The sequence below is a fragment of the Letharia lupina genome, assembly GCF_014066315.1.
Source record: "Letharia lupina isolate WasteWater1 chromosome Unknown contig_17, whole genome shotgun sequence".
NCBI classification, from domain to species: Eukaryota; Fungi; Ascomycota; class Lecanoromycetes; order Lecanorales; family Parmeliaceae; genus Letharia; species Letharia lupina.
The window spans coordinates 1,286,733-1,304,527 of NW_023502986.1; the positions used below are offsets into that span (position 1 = coordinate 1,286,733).

General features: G+C 50.3%; 7 protein-coding genes across 7 annotated transcripts; 4 read left to right on the forward strand and 3 right to left on the reverse strand.

Moving 5' to 3' along the window:
* Nucleotides 1-1,232: 1,232 nt before the first annotated feature.
* HO133_003458 (uncharacterized protein) lies at nt 1,233-3,097 on the reverse strand (the record flags this gene model as incomplete). The annotated part of the gene is made up of 4 exons (XM_037294380.1): nt 1,233-1,366; nt 1,433-1,999; nt 2,038-2,416; nt 2,474-3,097. 4 exons carry the CDS (start codon nt 3,095-3,097, stop codon nt 1,233-1,235), a joined length of 1,704 nt encoding a protein of 567 aa, XP_037149761.1.
* A 751-nt stretch (nt 3,098-3,848) lies between these two features.
* Nucleotides 3,849-5,823, forward strand: HO133_003459 (uncharacterized protein; the record flags this gene model as incomplete). The annotated part of the gene is made up of 3 exons (XM_037294381.1): nt 3,849-4,089; nt 4,138-4,300; nt 4,350-5,823. 3 exons carry the CDS (start codon nt 3,849-3,851, stop codon nt 5,821-5,823), a joined length of 1,878 nt encoding a protein of 625 aa, XP_037149762.1.
* A 1,674-nt stretch (nt 5,824-7,497) lies between these two features.
* On the forward strand, nt 7,498-8,839 carry HO133_003460 (uncharacterized protein; the record flags this gene model as incomplete). The annotated part of the gene is made up of 2 exons (XM_037294382.1): nt 7,498-7,750; nt 7,821-8,839. 2 exons carry the CDS (start codon nt 7,498-7,500, stop codon nt 8,837-8,839), a joined length of 1,272 nt encoding a protein of 423 aa, XP_037149763.1.
* A 2,408-nt stretch (nt 8,840-11,247) lies between these two features.
* HO133_003461 (uncharacterized protein) lies at nt 11,248-12,413 on the forward strand (the record flags this gene model as incomplete). The annotated part of the gene is made up of 4 exons (XM_037294383.1): nt 11,248-11,587; nt 11,667-11,837; nt 11,917-11,934; nt 11,986-12,413. 4 exons carry the CDS (start codon nt 11,248-11,250, stop codon nt 12,411-12,413), a joined length of 957 nt encoding a protein of 318 aa, XP_037149764.1.
* Nucleotides 12,414-13,122: 709 nt separating this feature from the next.
* HO133_003462 (uncharacterized protein) lies at nt 13,123-13,889 on the reverse strand (the record flags this gene model as incomplete). Its single annotated transcript, XM_037294384.1, has 2 exons — nt 13,123-13,401; nt 13,707-13,889. 2 exons carry the CDS (start codon nt 13,887-13,889, stop codon nt 13,123-13,125), a joined length of 462 nt encoding a protein of 153 aa, XP_037149765.1.
* Nucleotides 13,890-14,348: 459 nt separating this feature from the next.
* On the forward strand, nt 14,349-14,848 carry HO133_003463 (uncharacterized protein; the record flags this gene model as incomplete). The annotated part of the gene is made up of 2 exons (XM_037294385.1): nt 14,349-14,387; nt 14,435-14,848. The coding sequence occupies 2 exons, from the start codon at nt 14,349-14,351 to the stop codon at nt 14,846-14,848; spliced, it is 453 nt and encodes a 150-aa protein (XP_037149766.1).
* A 576-nt stretch (nt 14,849-15,424) lies between these two features.
* Nucleotides 15,425-16,278, reverse strand: HO133_003464 (uncharacterized protein; the record flags this gene model as incomplete). Its single annotated transcript, XM_037294386.1, has 2 exons — nt 15,425-15,816; nt 15,846-16,278. 2 exons carry the CDS (start codon nt 16,276-16,278, stop codon nt 15,425-15,427), a joined length of 825 nt encoding a protein of 274 aa, XP_037149767.1.
* Between the last annotated feature and the right edge of the window lie 1,517 nt (nt 16,279-17,795).

Consider the following 17,795-nt stretch of genomic DNA (forward strand, 5'->3'; position numbering starts at 1 on the left):
CGGTTCACATACCGTCTGACCTTAGTCTCGTGATACCTGACAATGATCTAGAGAGTCGAGGGCGGGGTTCCATTCGATCAGTTGAGCGGGTCTCGAGAGCCTCTCGTGCGAGGGCAAGCTGATTGACAGTCGGTTGCATGATTGGTGCCTGCTATGGGTTGTGAGTCAACGTGCGACAGGCATCTGGTGTTCAATGTTGTCCTAGCATCTGTTGAAAGCCCGTGGTGGCCTGGTGGGGGCTGTGAACGGGGAGCGTGGTAGGTGCCGACATCAACCCATACAACAGGGCCCTTTGTTTGCTAGTTCATTGAGCGCAGCGGAATGCTGTGTTACAAGAACAGGATGCAAGCGCTGTTACTGGCATCAAGATGGAATGTCTTTGTGTCTAATGGGCAGCAAGACAACAAGAGGAATACATTGGCTGAAAGAGCTGAGGTTGATGATTGCTAATGTTCGCACATGACGCTTGTGGACCCTGACATCTGGGCCATGTGTGCCTAGTGCCGTGGCTGTCACGTAACACCTTACTCTAAGCAAGTAAATTGGCTTGGACCCTGCAGATTACGAACCACGTCTTTAGCATGCAAAAGGAAAAGGAACGGCAATTAAGAGCTCCAATGCTCCCACTTGAAGACGCCAAAAGATCCAGGTACCATCTCAAAGTACTGCCAAAAAGACATCCAATATCTTGCCCTAAAAGCTACATTGTGAAAAAGAATTGCGCTATACTTGATCGAGCCTAGATATCAGATGCTATCTTGAGCGGAACGAGTCCATAACAATTCCAGACCCTTTTCTTCCCACTGGCTTCTTACCGGAATCCTGAATTCTTGGCTGTTGGCATTTGCCATGAGCTCTTCAAGAAAAATATCATGGGGCAGCAAAAGTGCTTTCTGGCATGAAACCATGGAGCAAGGAAATTTGGCGCCTTGACAACAGTTCAATACCGGCTGTTCGGAACCATGAAGGATGAGGGCGTGGAAAGAGGATGCTGTCAAGGGGAAACATGGGATCTCATGCCGATTTGAAAGTACCAAATCTCTCCGTATCAGAAAAAAAGGGGGTTCGCTATCCTTGAGATCGATTTCCACTTGGCCGTAGCAACGAACATATCACGAAGACAATCGATAAGTATGTAGCATTTGTATTCCTCTATCTGATCTGCGCCTATCATCGCACGAATTAACCTGTCATTTCTCGCCTCTTTTCCTAATAAGCAGACTCTGGACGTATTATCCTAGCCATCTTGCGAACATGTACTGGGTATGGTACAATCCAGCAAGCGCGGCCTTCGTAGCATAGAAGAAGAAAACTTTTGTAGTCGTGATCGAACCAATGAAAAGAATGTCGTCAAACTTGATGATCGCTGCGACCATCAAGCACAGCGACAAGCGATACTCACCTTACCTCTAAGAAAAGCTCATCTTTTTACCTTGAAAGTCACCGAAACCTCCACGGTTAGTCGAGGCGCCACGTCCACCACGGCCACCTCCGCGACCTCCACGATCGTTGAAGCCCCCACGACCACGTCCTCCACCACGACCGCCACGATCATTACCGCCACGACCACCACGGAAGCCGCCACCGCGTCCACCACGACCACCAGGAGAATCGTTGTTGCGAGGTGGGCGAGGCGTAGAGTAGTCAAGACGAACGGGACGGCCCAAGACTAGAGCACCACTCATCTTGCCAAAGACCTCTTGAGCTTCCTCAACGGAGCCGAACTGAACGTATCCGAAACCCTTGGGACTGCCAGTTTCCATGTCGGTGGGCAGACGAACGCCGAGAACACTGCCATGCTTTCCGAACTCCTCTCCAACCATGTCCTCGGTAGCTTCAAATGCAAGGTTGGCAACGAAGATAGTGTCGCTGGCAGGGCTCAAGTTATCTCCGAAGGATTTCGAGCGGTCTTGACGCTGAGAGGGAGGAGCTTTAGGCTTGGAGAAGTCGACATTGATGGTACGACCGTCGATCTCGGACTCGTGCATAGCCTTCTGGGCTTTGACACCGTCGGCGCCGTTGACAAACTCGACGTACCCGTATCTGGAGCGACGTCAGTCTTGAGCTGGAACATGACATTAAAAGGTACTCGCCCTTTGGAACGGCCAGAGTCCCTATCGGTGATGACTCGAACCCCAGATAGCTCCCCGAAATTCTCGAACTCGCGAGTGAGCCATTCCTCGTCGACGTTGTACGAAAGGCGACCAACGAAGAGATTCCTCTCGGTAGCTTCATCCCCCTTAGGCTCGGTCTTGGTCTTCTTTGCGGCAGGCGCGGCCTCAGCTTCAGCCTTGCGCTTCTTGGGAGCTGGGACAACAGTCTCCTCCTCGTCTTCTTCTTCGCTCTCCTCATCAGATGATCCGTCAGAGGTACCGGAGGAAGTGTCATCGCTACCAGACTCCTCGTCCGAAGAGGCCTGTGGGAATCAGTACCTGACCCGCGATATGAGAAGTCTAGTAATCGTGGTGCGTACCTCTTTGGAAGCCACCACCTCAAGCTTGCCATTCAAAGCCTTGGCGTCGACGGGGCCTTTGTTCTCGGTCTCCTCGTCGCTCTCCTCATCATCTTCACTGCTGTCTTCGTCACTCTCGGACTCTTCTTTCGCACCAGCGGCGGTGTCCTTGGCGACAGCTGCTGGGGCGGATTTGGCCGCAGTAGATTCCTCCAACTCATCGTCGGAAGATGCAGACGAGTCAGAAGACCCGGATTCGTCGTCATCGCTCTCAACCTTGAGAACAGCCTTGGCGACGCCATTGGTCTTCACGCCATTTGTCTTCGCGGCCGCCTTGGGTGCGGGAACTTCAACCTCAGAATCATCGCTGCTAGCGGAGCTTGCGCTGCTGTCTTCCTCGTCCTCACTCTCGCTGGGGCTTGGCTCAGGTGTTGGCTCTTTCTTCGCCTTCTTGGACTTTTTGTCCTCTTTGCCCACTCTGTCTGCCTTCACTGCGACCTGCTTTGCGATGTCCTTGCTCTTGGACTTTGATGTCTGAGATGGTTTAGTGACGGCGCCTTGTTTGACTGATGAAAGCGGTTTGACCTGTGCGTCCTTGCTGGACTTGATGGCCTTATCAGGCTGTGCGGACTTTGTCTTTGCCATTGCGATACCTTTTTTCTACTCTGTTCAACAGAAGAGTCAGCCCTGATCATATCTACAGATATGTGAGTACACTCATGGGGTTCAGAAGATTACAATGTGCGTAGGAAGCGATCAAAGATACGTACTCGATAGTAGTAGATAAATGTGCGACTTTCCCTCGGTGTCAATGACCCTCAGATTCAAGTGCTGGAATTTGCTCTTGTGCGGCAACCCTCTGATATGCAGAATGTCACAAGCCCACAGTGTGCTACTTCAAACAGAAGTACCTTTATGTGTATGAATGCTCAAGGTCACAGTATGGAGTCCACGGTCAGGATAAAGCTCACGAACCCACGAGCCCACTGGTCACAGTCAAGAAGAACCCACAGAATCCACTGATTGATCCCACTGATTAGTGTGCGGGAAGCTGTAGTATCTGTATCTGTAGAATGGAAGAAGTGCGAGGCCCTCAAGAATGATATTTGGAAGGTGTTGTGTAATTTGGAAGATGGTGTGAAAAGGAGAATGAGAAGGTTGAAGGAAATTTTCGATTACACCTAGTCCTATCACGAAAATTTCGTGCGGGGCGGGGGAGCTTCGAGCTACCTTACTTTACCTTTCTAAGCTAAAGGTACAGCCAAGCACGCTAGTTTCAGCCCTATCAAAATCCGCGTCGACCTCGAACGCGAACGTTTGGCTGGTTCTCGTTCCCTCGAGTCAATTCTCAGCCTTTTCACTCGAATTTTGGGGCTTTGGGAGTGGTGTCGTTGTTATGCCAGCTCTTCCCTCCCCATACAAGGCTAGGAAGAGGACAAAGGGAGATTCTCCACCTACACTATCGAGCAATGAGCTTGCGAGACCAGACAAGAAGGCAGGCGTCCAAAGTCCGGCATTTCCATTAGTGGCATTCTTCTGGCCTGCAAAGAAGAACACATCGCAATGGATGATACTACCCTTAGTCCTGATGGTCGTTGGCTTGTTCAGATGGTGCGCGGGGCTCTGGGGCTACTCTGGTATAGATTTTTGGGCCAAATCGCTGGGCTTTGGCTGATTCCTGCTAGGTTTCCAAACCCCTCCAATGCACGGTGATTACGAAGCCCAGAGGCACTGGATGGAGGTTACTACACAACTGCCGATATCAGAATGGTACTTCTACGATCTGCAGTACTGGGGCCTAGACTACCCTCCTTTGACTGCATACCATAGCTGGCTTCTTGGAAAGATGTGAGGACTCTGAAGCGTTTGAACTACACATTGCTGATAGGGGATTCAGCGGCTCTTTGTTCAATACGTCTTGGTTCGCCCTCTATACCTCTCGTGGCACTGAAGAACAACTTCTCAAAGTCTTTATGCGAGCCACAGTCATCGTCTCTGAGTACGTCGTGTACATACCAGCAGCAATCATCTTCAATCGAAAGCTTGCTCAACAGCGAGGCATCGGCAAATGGGAGAGCTTGATAGCTTTAACGGCTATACTTATGCAGCCTGCCACGATCTTAATTGACCATGCACACTTCCAATACAATACCGTCATGCTTGGATTCGTGGTGGCCAGCATGTCAAGTCTTCTATCAGATCGCTACATGTGGGCTTGTGTCTTTTTCGTTTCCGCATTATGCTACAAGCAGATGGCGCTATACTTCGCCCCAGCAATGTTTGCCTACCTCATTGGCGTCTGTCTTCTTCCCAAGCTACACATTGGCCGCTTCATAGGAATAGCCATCGTCACTATACTTTCTTTCGCCCTGATGTTTGCACCCATACTCCTCGGCTCTCTCTACGATAATTACAAAGGGATCTCGCCACCGCTTGACATTACAGATCGAGAGGTGAACCCTATCTTCTTCCAAATCTTGCCATACATCGGCTCCAACTCCTACCTTTACTCGCTTCTGTCACAACTCACACAAAGTATCCACCGCATCTTTCCCTTCGCCCGCGGCCTCTTCGAGGACAAGGTCGCCAATGTTTGGTGCGCCATCCATACGCTTCACAAGCTCAACACGTATTCCATCCCGCTTCTACAGCGCGTCTCGCTACTAGCCACTATCGTCGCCATTTTACCCGCCTGCATGACAATCTCTACCTCACCCAGAAAGGAACTGATACCATGGGCCTTAGCTAGCAGTGCGTGGGGCTTCTTCTTGTGCTCGTTTCAGGTCCATGAGAAAAGTGTGCTGCTACCTTTGCTACCGATGACAATGATGCTTGGTGGAGATGGTGGTCTGGGTGTCGAGATGAGAGCATGGGTCGGATGGGCGAATATGCTTGCTGTATGGACGCTTTTTCCGCTGCTGAAGAGGGACGAATTGAGGATCCCCTACTTCGTGCTCTCACTGTTATGGGCATATCTGATGGGATTACCGCCCACCAGCCTAGATCTGTACCTTGGGCAACAGGCAAGGAAGGGCGGTATCCGTATGTCAACAAGCACTGTGCACCTCGGCTTCTATGCAACGATGGTTGGATGGCACCTTGCCGAGGCTTTTATCGAAACTCCCAAAGGAAAACCGGATTTGTGGGTCGTGCTGAATGTAATGATCGGAGCGGCGGGATTTGGCATCTGCTATGTCTGGTGCACGTGGCAGCTATTGCTACGAAGCGGGATTCTGCAGGAATGGTTTGACTTTCGGACCGAGTTGGGGAAGGAGGGTAAAAAGGACGGGAAGGAGCGGGCGTCAACTCCAACGCCGCATGGGAGCAAGACGAAAAGTTTGAGGAGTGGCAAGACGCCGAAAAAGTCGTGAACGTGGTTGAAGGGGGCGCACATGTTTCGAGATACCCAATTGCTGTATAGCTGTTTCGTTGAGCCCATATAGAAGCACAGTATTCACATCCCAGAGCAGAGATCTTCAACCCCCATCTAATGCAGCTCATGACGCCCTTAATGCAACGCCCTTGCCATGCCTCTAGCTCCTCATACATAACATACACCCCTCCTCTCTTCCCTATCCCCTCTCCTTCCCCAACCATCCCTCCCCATAATCCCCGCCTCACGCAATACTAAACCCAAACCCCTTCATACAACTCCGATACTTCTCCACCGTGCTCTGACACGCCTCTTGCGGGTTGTCGCTATTGCTAAACAGCATGCATTCGTCGCGCGAGGCCTTCTCGTCCTTGCAGACGCAGCACGGCTATCCGATAACGAATAAAAATTAACGTCAGCGTACAGCCGTTGGAGGGAGGAGAGTGGGAGGCGCGAATACCTTGACTTTCGCGGCGGCTGCGCCGGCTGGTTTTAGATCCGTGGACATGTTGGAGGCTGTGGGGGGGGCTGTGGGGATGCGGTTAGGACTGTCGGCTCGGGTGTTGCGGGCATGTGGTGATTGGGATTGGGATTGGGATTGGGAGGTGGGGAAGGGCGGATGGGGGCGTACTGGTTGATGAAGGGGAGAATGTTGTTGATGACATTGTGGGGTTGGGAAAGTGGGGAGATGGTTTCGATGGGTCGGGCGAGAGGGGTAGGGATGTGAGATGCGCGAAGTAGTGCAAGGTTTGGTTGAGGTATGTTCGGTCTGAAGAGTGAGGATTTCTTCTTGAGCCTTCTTCGTATGATTTTCAGAATTCGGAGATAATTCAATAGAACCGAGACGCTAAATCTCTATCAACCGAAGTGAAGCCGGACTCTATCTCCCCTCGCGGGTGACAAAAAGATTGGAACACCAAGCCAGATTACTGCGCGGAGACACACATACAAATTTCTATGTAAATCTCTGTTCAAGTATCCTGTCATTGCTCCTTTACTGTCTACGACTACTTACAATCTATTCAGTATACTATCCACTTTTTCGTTAATAAACGATCTGGAAATATTAGTCCACCCCTCATCAGTTAATGCCTTAGTCGTACTGTCGTCAGTGCGGGCTTGGCGTTCCAATCCTTTTGTCACCCGCGAGCTCCCCTCCACCAGCTCACGGTGTGGTTAGTGTATCTAGCTAATGACGCCAATCAGATCGAATGGACCAAGGAGCGTAGTTCTTTGTCCACTGTTTCCTCTGTTTGGAATCAAGCTTCTGCAGTATGGTGCGGCTGACATGGACAATCTTTGAATGATGGTGAAACTATTGGCCACTAGTCGACTTATCCTTGTTTGTCTCATATGCACGTCAACGTTTTGGCAAAGTAGACAAGCGGAACTGGCTATCGTTTTTAGTAAATCGCGCTCTGATCCTTGCATTGGCATGCATTGTCGTGGCATTACATGATTCGCTCTACACTTTTTCACATCCGAGGAGGTAAGTTTTGATGCCCTCATCCAAACCTCCACACTCTCCAGTTACCTAGAAGATTTACACCATATCAATAACTTGCTGTCCACTCATCGACCCTGTTCCCAACTCGAGTTGGAGATCGTTCACATTTGCAGCTTTGTTGCGGATAGAAATATTCGTTCTACAGGTCTACTACCTCTCGAATCGATGTCGAGCCGAGGCTCCGCTAAATATCGGTTCAACTATGGACGTGGCGGCACGTCTCGGAATTCTATTACAAACACCAAGAGAGATCGTTCGCCTTCGCCTGATGTTGATGAGTTGCCACTAGGTGACCTTGTTGTCGAGCTCCACCCTGCCGACATTTCGCCGTCGGATGGCCTCACACATATCTCAAATTACAAATGCATAGCATCTTACAACTGGCTCGACAGCAGCGAGCCTGTTATTCTTGTCCCAGGTATGTCCGTCTTTTCTTGTCATCATTGTTGATTGGGAAAAACGGACTGCTGACCTTTCATACTGCAAAGGTTCTCCTGCGATTTGGTCCCCTCCAGCTCATCGTCGAAAGCTTGAACCAGACAAAGGCGAAGTGTTCATTGACCAAAATGCTGCGCGTTACGGGTCGTTCCCGTTGGAGCCAATGTTTCGTGCTATATACGAGGTGCATCCCGAGCTCGACTTGGAGGACGTTGATGTTGTCATTTGCAGGAATACTATGGGCAAACTCTTTGAATTTGTCACGACAAACTCAAGGCGCTTTGAGATTGACGTCGAGATCATCGGGGACAAGGCCGTGTTCATCAGGAAAGAAAGGAAGGCCACGGAGTTCATCGATGAATTTCGAGGATTCGGGCACACCTTCCCAGAAGAATATACAAGGTGGGATAGTGCGGTCAAAGGATCGAGTTCTCATCACCGAATAGCCGAGTATGAGTTCGCTGGTTTGAAGTATCTTCTTCGGTTCGAGAGTGACGGCTGTCTCGCGGAGACTGTCGGCGGACTCGACAAAGCTTCTTCATGGCGACAAGGAAATATGGCCGGTCTCGCCAATACCACGACTTTGCTGAGCTCCGGTAACTTGACCACAATTGGCGAAAAGCGGCCCATGGCGGGCCATGGGCTCACTGTTCGTAAAGGAGGCAGTGAAAGTGATCAAGAAGCCATAATCGAAATCAAAACTCGGGCTGCTCACAAAGTTCTGGACATGGAAAGCGTGCTACCTCGGCTGTGGATGTCCCAGACACCAAACTTGATTGCTGCTTATCATAAAGGTGGCCGATTCGATGATGTGCAGATTCTTGATGTGCGCAAAAACCTGGGGAAGTGGGAGGAGCGGAATTCCGTGAACCTGCGAAAGCTGGATGCCCTCACACGACGGATCATCGACACCGCTCAGCATTCAACCACGAGGAAATGCCGGGTCAAGCGAACAGCTAGCGGAGTGTTGGAGATACGGGAGCTCAAGTCCAGTCACCAAAGCGCTCTACCTGACGACCTACGCCACAAGTTGAAGAAGAAAGATCTTGAGGGGGAGAACGATCTTTGAAGATGAGGATGACCGGTCCAAGGAAGTCGAACAGGGCAGCCCTGAGAGGGACTCTGGTGACTATGACGACTTTGATGACGATGACCAACGTTATGATGAGGAGGATGATTCTTACAAGGATTTCACTGCATGCAGTCTCGATGATTGTGGCTATTGTGGACATTGTAGTTATTAGCGCCTCGGCCGTCAGACCTGTCGTATCTTCGGAAAGCAAGAAAGGAAATCAGTCAGCGGCTCTGGCTGCAGCTTCTTCCTTAAAAAATGCATCATTAGCTTTAGCAATATCTACACCGTTGACCATCCCAGGGTTTTTGTTCTTGATGATTCTTTTTTTCTCGCTTTCCCCTGCCTCTTGTGCCAGTGTGGAATTCGTCGTTAGATTCTAAGATTGATCTCCATTCCAAGCAAAAGTCCCCGTTGCTGCAGGATCTGGTCGCGGCGTGGTGTTCTCGTGTCGAGGTTCCGGCTCTGAGGCGTTGGGCTCGCGGGCGGAGGTATCTGTGGGGCTAATTACTAATTCATACCCCAAAACTATGAATCCTTACCGAATCATACCCCTAAGTACTGAATCATACCCCTAGGGGTATGATTCAGTAGTTTACCATTACTTGGGGTATGATTCATAAGAATCGCGAAGGAGAGGATCCGCGACCTAGGCCATCCGACCATAGAAATAAGAGAATTTCTCCGACCGCATTCAATGGGTGATCTACCAGCTTAAATACATCAGACGAAAGCCGAGTGGGCTAAATTTGGCCCCCCAGCCTATCTACAGTTCTACACCCAGTCTGTGTGTTAACAACCCCCGCGGGGGCCCTACGAAGGCCCTACGGGGGCCTTATTTAGGTCCAAATAGGGGTGTCAGGCTGTCAAGCGTAGACACCCCCGGGACCAGGCTTTTTAGCTGAGTTACTAACACTGTGACTCTCACATACACTCTCTACTCCAATAGCCTACATAGACATAGACACCTAGCAGTATAGACAGAAAGTAGGCACCTAGCTGCATCTACAAGTAGGCTATTAGAATATCAAGTATGTGATATATAGAACGGACGGATTGATTCTCCAGACCTCTCCGGGGCCAGGTCCTAAATACAGTATAAAATTATATGGCTAATCAACACGGTGGCTGGGAAGCGTAGGGGCCAAATTCGACATGCCCCTGCATCAAATTTCGACATAGGCCACTATGGCAAGTTTGGTAAATTACCGAATCATACCCCAAGCAATTAATCCTTACCGAATCATACCCCAAATTTTGGTAAGGATTTATAGTTTTGAGGTATGATTCGGTAATCAGCCCGGTATCTGTGGCGGGAGCTGAGCTTGTTGAGCTGGACCTATCAACCTCCCACTTAGCATGGTCTCGGGCCGTCTCTGCATTTGCAGACGTCTCTGGAGTGGAAGGGGGAGGTGCGAGTGGGATTGCTGTGGTAGGTCGGATGTTGGAGAAGCTTCGTCTCGTTTGGAGACGCCACCGTTGTGGTGATTGGGTTGGTGGGAGGAAGGGGGTATGGGTTCGGTTCATCGTTCATCGTTGGGGTTGGATAGGTGTTCATGTGGGAATGTTGTTTGCCTGGGAGGTGCATTTGGAAGAAGTTTGCTGAGTCCGATCGTGACTGCTTCGAGATGTCTCGGGAGGTTTCTGCTCGTTGCGGAATGCTACTCCTGTCGCTTTTGTTGGTCTTTGTCTCAATTTTTAACACGTAATTATTGACTTTTCTTCCAGGTTTATGGAGCTGTGCATCTTGCAGATCGAGGTGCCATGAATCAGGATTTAAGATATAGACTCTTGTATGGTTCTATATTCTTGTCTCTAGGATATCTCTGGACACTTGCAGCTGTGCTGTCGCAATCCCCTGTCTCCGTTTATACTCCTTGTCCTCGTGACATGCCCCTTTTGCTGGACGAGTCGCGAGTATCGTAGGTACCTTCGTCTTTATGCTTCAATTTTGTTACCCACGTGAAAATGAAAGAAACGATACCGGTCGCAAGAAGAGAAATCAATGGCGTGGCTCAAGTCGCTACCCGTGCATCTTTCCCGTTCATGCTCCCATTTCCACACTCTCTCGCTCCAATCCTCATGCTCATCTTGCCGTGAGCCAGACTGACACCTTGCGAGGCCGTCGCTTAAATTGCGGCGCGCTCCAAGTCGGCACAGAGTTACGTATTTGCGCTCGATCTCCGCTTGGCGCGTTTGGGACTCTTTAGCGCTGCAGTACACACATGAGACGCTCGGCCGTACTGCACACGTGGCTCTTCATGCTTTTGTGGCCTGCTGCTGCTGCACGAGGCTGAATAGAGAATACTCACCCAAGAGTGTTTGTTCTTGATTAGCTACGACGGCCACGGTTTTAGGATCCAGCTCGACGAGTGTTCACAAACATCCTTTTGAAATACCCTGATATGTCTTCCTTGACTGGTCTTGTGTTTTTACACATATTCATCGCTACGGTTCACGGGCTAGCGCCTCCTGCCACAAATCGAGCCATCAGTGTGCCATCATCTTCGACATCATTAACTCTTGATCTTCTCAACTTAACAAGCTCGGCTAATAATCTACAACTTGTCAACACCACCGCCAATGAGAACATCAAATGCGATGGGAAGTATTGGGGGTATCATCTGAACAAGGCGAGCTGTGAAGAGGCTTGGGATAAAATGCCTACGGATAACCAGTTCGTCTCTTTCGGCGCGCGACGAATGGGCCACTTTGAGCGTCCCTTGCCGTATCGTTACCTCAGCGGTGAGTTCAACGTTACATGTTTTGGTCTCCTGTTGCTTGGGGGAGAGTTTGTGATTTGCGGCTAACCTTTCGAACCCAGATGATGGTCTCTGTGCTATCGATATCGATCATATGATTAAGGTGGTTTTGGATACTGCAACGAACCACGAAATCTCGGCGGCCGCGAAATCGATCCTGGATAAATGTGTTTTAAGAGACGAACCCAAAAAACAAGGTAACACTCCAATCGGTGGCTATCGCAATTACATAGGTCAGTAATTCGTATTTCTCTTTCGTTCGAAATGGGAAGCAATACTTCGACTGAAAGTTTACTTGCTCTTGCTTTTTAGGAAGAAAGAAGGGACTCGGTATCTCAGTCTCCTCCTACAGTCCGCATGTAAAATGCACGCTGGACTCAGAACTTGAGGACGAGACAATTTGCACTAAACTGTTGGGAACCATGCCGATCAATCGATCCTCCTATGTCTTTATCAGGGAGAAAACAAGTGGGCCAAGAAGCGTGATTATTCCGTGGGGTGGCAGGAAAATATCAAGCGGTACGCACGCGTCTTATCCTGCCAGTCTCAGACTTCTGCAAAAAGCTTCCTCTTCTCCGTGCTCGCTAGCGACGATTGTTCTCCTGACAGTTCCAGGAACGTGCATTGCAACCATCGATTTCGAGGAGGGGGACACGGACAAGAGCTCTTGGTACGAGATGTGGATGGCAGCTGTGGCTGTCAATGAGATGTGTGTTACGAAAGGTAAAGCCGGCGCTGCATTTGGCCTAGGTAAGTCGATCCTCTCCACTCTGTCGAAGAATGACTGTCGGCGTGCTGAGGTGCCGTAGGTCGAGATAGAACGGTGATGCTTTCGCTCAGTCCATGATAGTGCGGGTTAGTCCTTCATGTTCTGATTCATTGTACACATTTTGGCGAAGTCCATTAAGCCGAGCAGAGAAAGCTCACTTTCCTCCACTATCGCAACGATCCTTTTGGCTACTTCCTGGCCACCCCTGTAAATCATGACAATCTTACGAGTCTGGATGATTGTATCGAACCACGGGAGTCGCACCTTCCATATTGATACGACCGAGGGTTCGCCTGCTGTCATCCCTGCTCCGTCTGCCCAGTGCTTGGTGGTAGCCAGAAGACTGGAGGAGAATTGTTGAGGGTAGTCGGGTTCCGTGTAGTGCGAATAGATCGTCAATGTACGGTACCCTATTGTTTTAACCTTGTGCCGGGCTAAGGTAATTCCACCTCGTGTCTTGCCGCTGATTAACGAAAATAAGGTTCCTTGGTACGACTGTAGTCCGAACTCAATCGCCAGAGTCCACGTCTGCGATTTCCATAACATCAAGGTACCTACTACCTTTATTTATTATCGGGACTTGTTGAATGATGGTGGAAACTCAGGTGTGAACATTCTTCGCCTCCTTTACTGCCCCATTGTTGCCATCGAACTTCTGTCTTTACTCAGCATGCCTGCGGAATCAATCAAGACATGGTATCTACAACCTTTAAAGTCTATTCTATGTTGGCTTCGGCATCCATTTCCCTCTAAAATGCTTGCGGCTCGTATTCATGTACGCCAACTTTCTGTTGGTCTTCAGGGCTCCCACAAGTCGCATCATCATATGGTTCCCACTCCAGCCATGCCACATTCTTTTCATATCGCCTGTGCTCAATGCCACTCTCACCCTGCCCGCCGACATGAACTCTTCGACGCTTCCGAGTGCTGCCGCCGACCCAGCGCTGTATGCCAATCGGTACCATACACTGATGGCAGGGACGGCAGCGCTGCTCGTTCTCCCGACTCTGGCGGTGATCCTGCGGCTGCTGTCGAGATGGATTGCAGGTGCTGGACTATGGGTATGATAATGCGCGATTGAAGAAGGGAAAGGAATATGCTCTGACAAGGAGTTAGTTCGATGATTATGCCGTGATACTGGCTTGGGTATGTCGGTTTATGGCTCCTTGGTGGCACTTCATTGACCCTCGTGCAGTTATTCGCTCTGGGGCCAAGCATCGCTCTCATCGTGGGTCAGTCATGGTAGTTTTCGCCCATCTGGCTTTCGCTGACCTGAAACAACAGCAATCCACATAGGCTTCGGAGAGCATATCGAAATCCTACCAGCCTCTACCATTTTCGCAGTCTTCAAGGTCCTATATGCTTTCTCGCTGACATTCATAATGGCCATGATTACTGTCAAATTCTCCGTGTACGTATGTCTTCTTTGCTTCGCCATATGCCTTCCTTCAACCGGTGGCTGAGAAATTGACGTCTCAGGATATTGTTCCTGTACCGCATCTTTCCCATCGTCCATTTTAGGCGCATACTCGTTGGTGCAGCCATATTCGTTGTTTGTCTTGGAGTCTCCCTCTTTCCTGTATCGATCTGGACTTGTACACCAATCCACGACTTCTGGACCACCCTTGGAGGCGGAGTCAAGTCCCGGTCGGGGGGTCGTTGTGTCAATACTCAATTATTCTACCTTGTCAGCGGAGCCATCAACACAGTCACCGATTTCGCCCTCTTGGCATTGGTGAGTCTGCGCACTAGAAAGGCTTCCTCTTCTATACTGACGAGATATCGAAGCCCATACCAATGCTGTGGAGATTGCGCACTGGCAAGCTGCAGAAATCGATCTTGACAGTTATATTCACTGTCGGCCTTACGTAAGCTTCCTTCGCTGCTTTCAATTCTCGAGAAGGCTTGATTGACTTGCGTTGCAGAGTCTGCGCCGTCAGTATCAATCGACTTATAATATTATCAAGATTTCAGCATGCAAAGCTTTCCCAACTCGGTCGGCTCGATATCACCTGTAAGTCTTCACCTGAACAAACCGCCTGCGTTCTTCAATATTGACAGCGATCAGGGAATTACGTGGCCCCAGCCACCTGGACGGCGGCGGAACCAGCAGTCGCGGTAATCAGCGCCTGCCTACCTAGTCTACGACCCCTGTTTGTCAGAATCATCTGGGGCCAAGCCTACCGGCCAACCCCGACGTCTCAACCGAGCAATAAAAGGAGCTATTCGGCATCGTGGAGGAGTGGCATACCCAGCAAGGGAACGAATGGGAGCTTCGATCGATTGCAGGATACAATCAGTGGATCATCCAAGACGCCATGGAGGAACAATGTCAACGTCTACGGAGGTCAGGATACAGGGAGCGATGAGTATGAGCTGGGGAATCCGCAGGAAGCTTTGCCCGCTCGAGGGATCCGGGTGAAGACGACTGTGACTGTGACGGAACGGGTGGTGTGGCAGGATAATTTGTTCTAAGGAGTTTCGACCCGGTGATGACTTCTGTGTATGACCTCTGGGAACGTTTATATAAAGGAGACGCGGAGGTACCTGGATGAGATACACGGACGCAAGATGCATGTTTTCGGAAGGGAAAACGAAGCGCGAACCCTCGCTACGGTTGTCCTTCTTGGGCCGCAGCAGAGGCGCGCAGAACGCCCCATCGCGACGGACACGGTCTACCAATGCGTTTTTCTCTCTGCGAAAACACGAGATGGGAGGGTATCGAGGCCTGGGCGCCGGCGCGCATCATGCTTGCTGGAGTCAACTGTAGCACCGTGAGGGAACCCTGACTGAGAGGGCCATTGTTGTCTTATCCGGTCGTACCACGTCCCTTCCTTTTCGATGGACCATATTACAGCGTGCTTTGCACCACTTCCATCGCAGAAGGTTTTGCCGCCTCGGGGGGTTGGTTCGGCGAAGAACCAACGTGCAGTCTGTCTCGGACTTCTTGGAATTTTCGCGGACATCCTACGCTATTTACATCAATAGGGTTTATCTTCTTTTGAATTTCCTAGCGGCCTTCTTTTCAGGGGTCCCATCCCCAATAGTCGATCACAAATTCCTTTCCCTTTCCATTTTCCTTTCCCTCCGCACCAGATGATAGTGTCGCGCTCCGATTTCCACTCTTGCTCTTGCCATCCCCCCCCCACCCAACCGCTTTCCCACCTTTTCCCCTCCACCATCGGGCACTCTCCAATGAACACTCGCTTCCGCCCAGACATCATGACCGTCTCGGACACCGTGGGCGAAGATCGGCAACCGCAGCGTCTCGGCCGAGTCTCGCCCGAACTCTTGCAACGGCCGGATATACTTCTCCTTCCCGCCCGGAATTTTTTTGGCGTTGTCCTTGCCGATGTCCGCGATCGCGGCGTCGGGGTCGGTGCCGATGTACAGAGCTGGGAATGTGTCCGTGAGCGCTCGGGAGATGTTTTTCGCTTTCAGATCTGGCGCGAATAGGAACGTGGTTTTGGACCGCGGGATTGGAGGTGGTCGCGTTCTGATCGCGTGAAGACGGGGTCTTGGAAGTAGATTTTGGTTTCCTCGTCTTTCGTCAGACCGTTGGGGAGCGACTCCAGCATGGCTGGTTGGTGGAGAGAGGTGTTGAAGTCTCCGTTGCGTTTTCTCCCTCGCGCGCTCTTGCTCTCGAAGTTCATGAATGGGCCGAGGCCGAGACATATGCACTGCGTGATATTTGTTTTCTGCCCTTGCTCGAAGAAAGCCGTCAGGGAGTGAAAGCGGGTTGAGTTTCGGAATTTCTGGGTGGATGTTTCGATCCCCGCTTTGACTTCCTTCGGGGTGAGTGGTTTATGTCGTGGTGCTGCAGGTCGTGGGGCTTTAGGTGCCGCGGCCGGCGGTCGTGGAGTCGGAAAAGCGCGCGTTTTTGCTACCTTTGTCTTGTTCTCCATGATGATGATCTGGCGATCTTCTTTCTACATGTGGCCTGGAAGATTTGCGGGGAGATCGATGTATGATGCACACACAAAGCAAAACGATAGCACGGCCGGAGCAGGCTTTAGGAGTGAAGAACGGACGGAAATGCAGAACTTATCTCAGGGAAGGTGCTTATCTATATCTTCCGAAAGGCATGACGAGAAAACAAGTTCCGGAAGAGAAGAAGCGATCATTGTGATGGTGTTTAACGATAACGGAGATCTAGTTGCCTAGATCTCCAAGCGCCATGATTAGTCCTTTCTCAAACTTGGAGTATCGTTTTCCATGTATCGGAATTGCATGCGATGGCGTGTTTCAAGTATGAATCCATACTCTCTTGACGTCGCTCCGCTTTGGCAAAGTCTTGCCCCACACCCACCAAAGGCAGAACAACCATCAAGACAGCATTGTATAGAGATTGAGATCCGTTTCTTTTCCGGGTGCAGCCCACTCGACTCGCCGTTCGTTCCAATTATTCTATAGAGAGGTGTTTCGCACCCTCCCGGCCGGCTTTTTAGCGGCAAATCGCCCTTCATGACGCCGTCACCACGACGCAACGAAGCACTATACCGGATTGAGGTTTATGACCTGCTGGCCTTTGAGTTCCGTGTAAACAAATGCCGGGAAATATAATAGTTTCGAGCTCGCTTAAAGCGACGTTAGTGTGATGTCGGGTTTGTGTACTTGGACTGGGACACAGCGCCTGACTAGGCACTAGAGAAAATTCGTCTATGGAAGTGATTTCGTAAGTAAGTAGTTGAGGGCAACAAAGGAGGTATGTGATGTACAAAGATGTCGTCCTACAAAGATATCTCGGCTAGAAATGAAAATTGCAGATAGGATAGTTACACACGGTAGTCTTGCGCGAAAAGACCATACATCGGCACCGTCCAGCCACCAACTCTTGGTACGTAAACCTCACATCCTCCTTACTACTCTCCCATGGCCCTCCATCACATCGAGCTGTCGTGCTGGAGTACGCCCACTGGCCTTGAAGGGCTGGCGACTACCATATAGTAGGCTTCATGGCCGTTATTCATAAGAACAATCTTACAACAACCTTCACTCTACATTACAACATGTCTGTGCCCAATGTTTCCAAATCTTACCACGCCAGCCCGGCGCAAAAGTGTCGTTTCCTTCTTTTACGAGATCAAAGGCAGCTTTGTCAAGATTTCGTTCCATCTAATAAAGAAGTAGACATTATTTAGATACCCGTAGTAAAGTTGTATCCTTTGAACAGTTGTATAGGATAACTGTTTGTAAAGAAGAAGACACGTCTTGCGTGTGCGCAACGAGGATATCGGATATAGCGCTTCGTACCATCAACGTAGTTCTTCGACGATGGATGAGGTGAGGTGGTGGTCGGAACATAGGGTGGTTCCGAGACCATTTCACCTAGCTTGAGGCTCTTTGCTTCTCGAGCGCATTGTCATCAACGTACTGAAGTGTGTAATCTCAGGGCTCTTCTCATTGCCGCTCTCATAAAGTA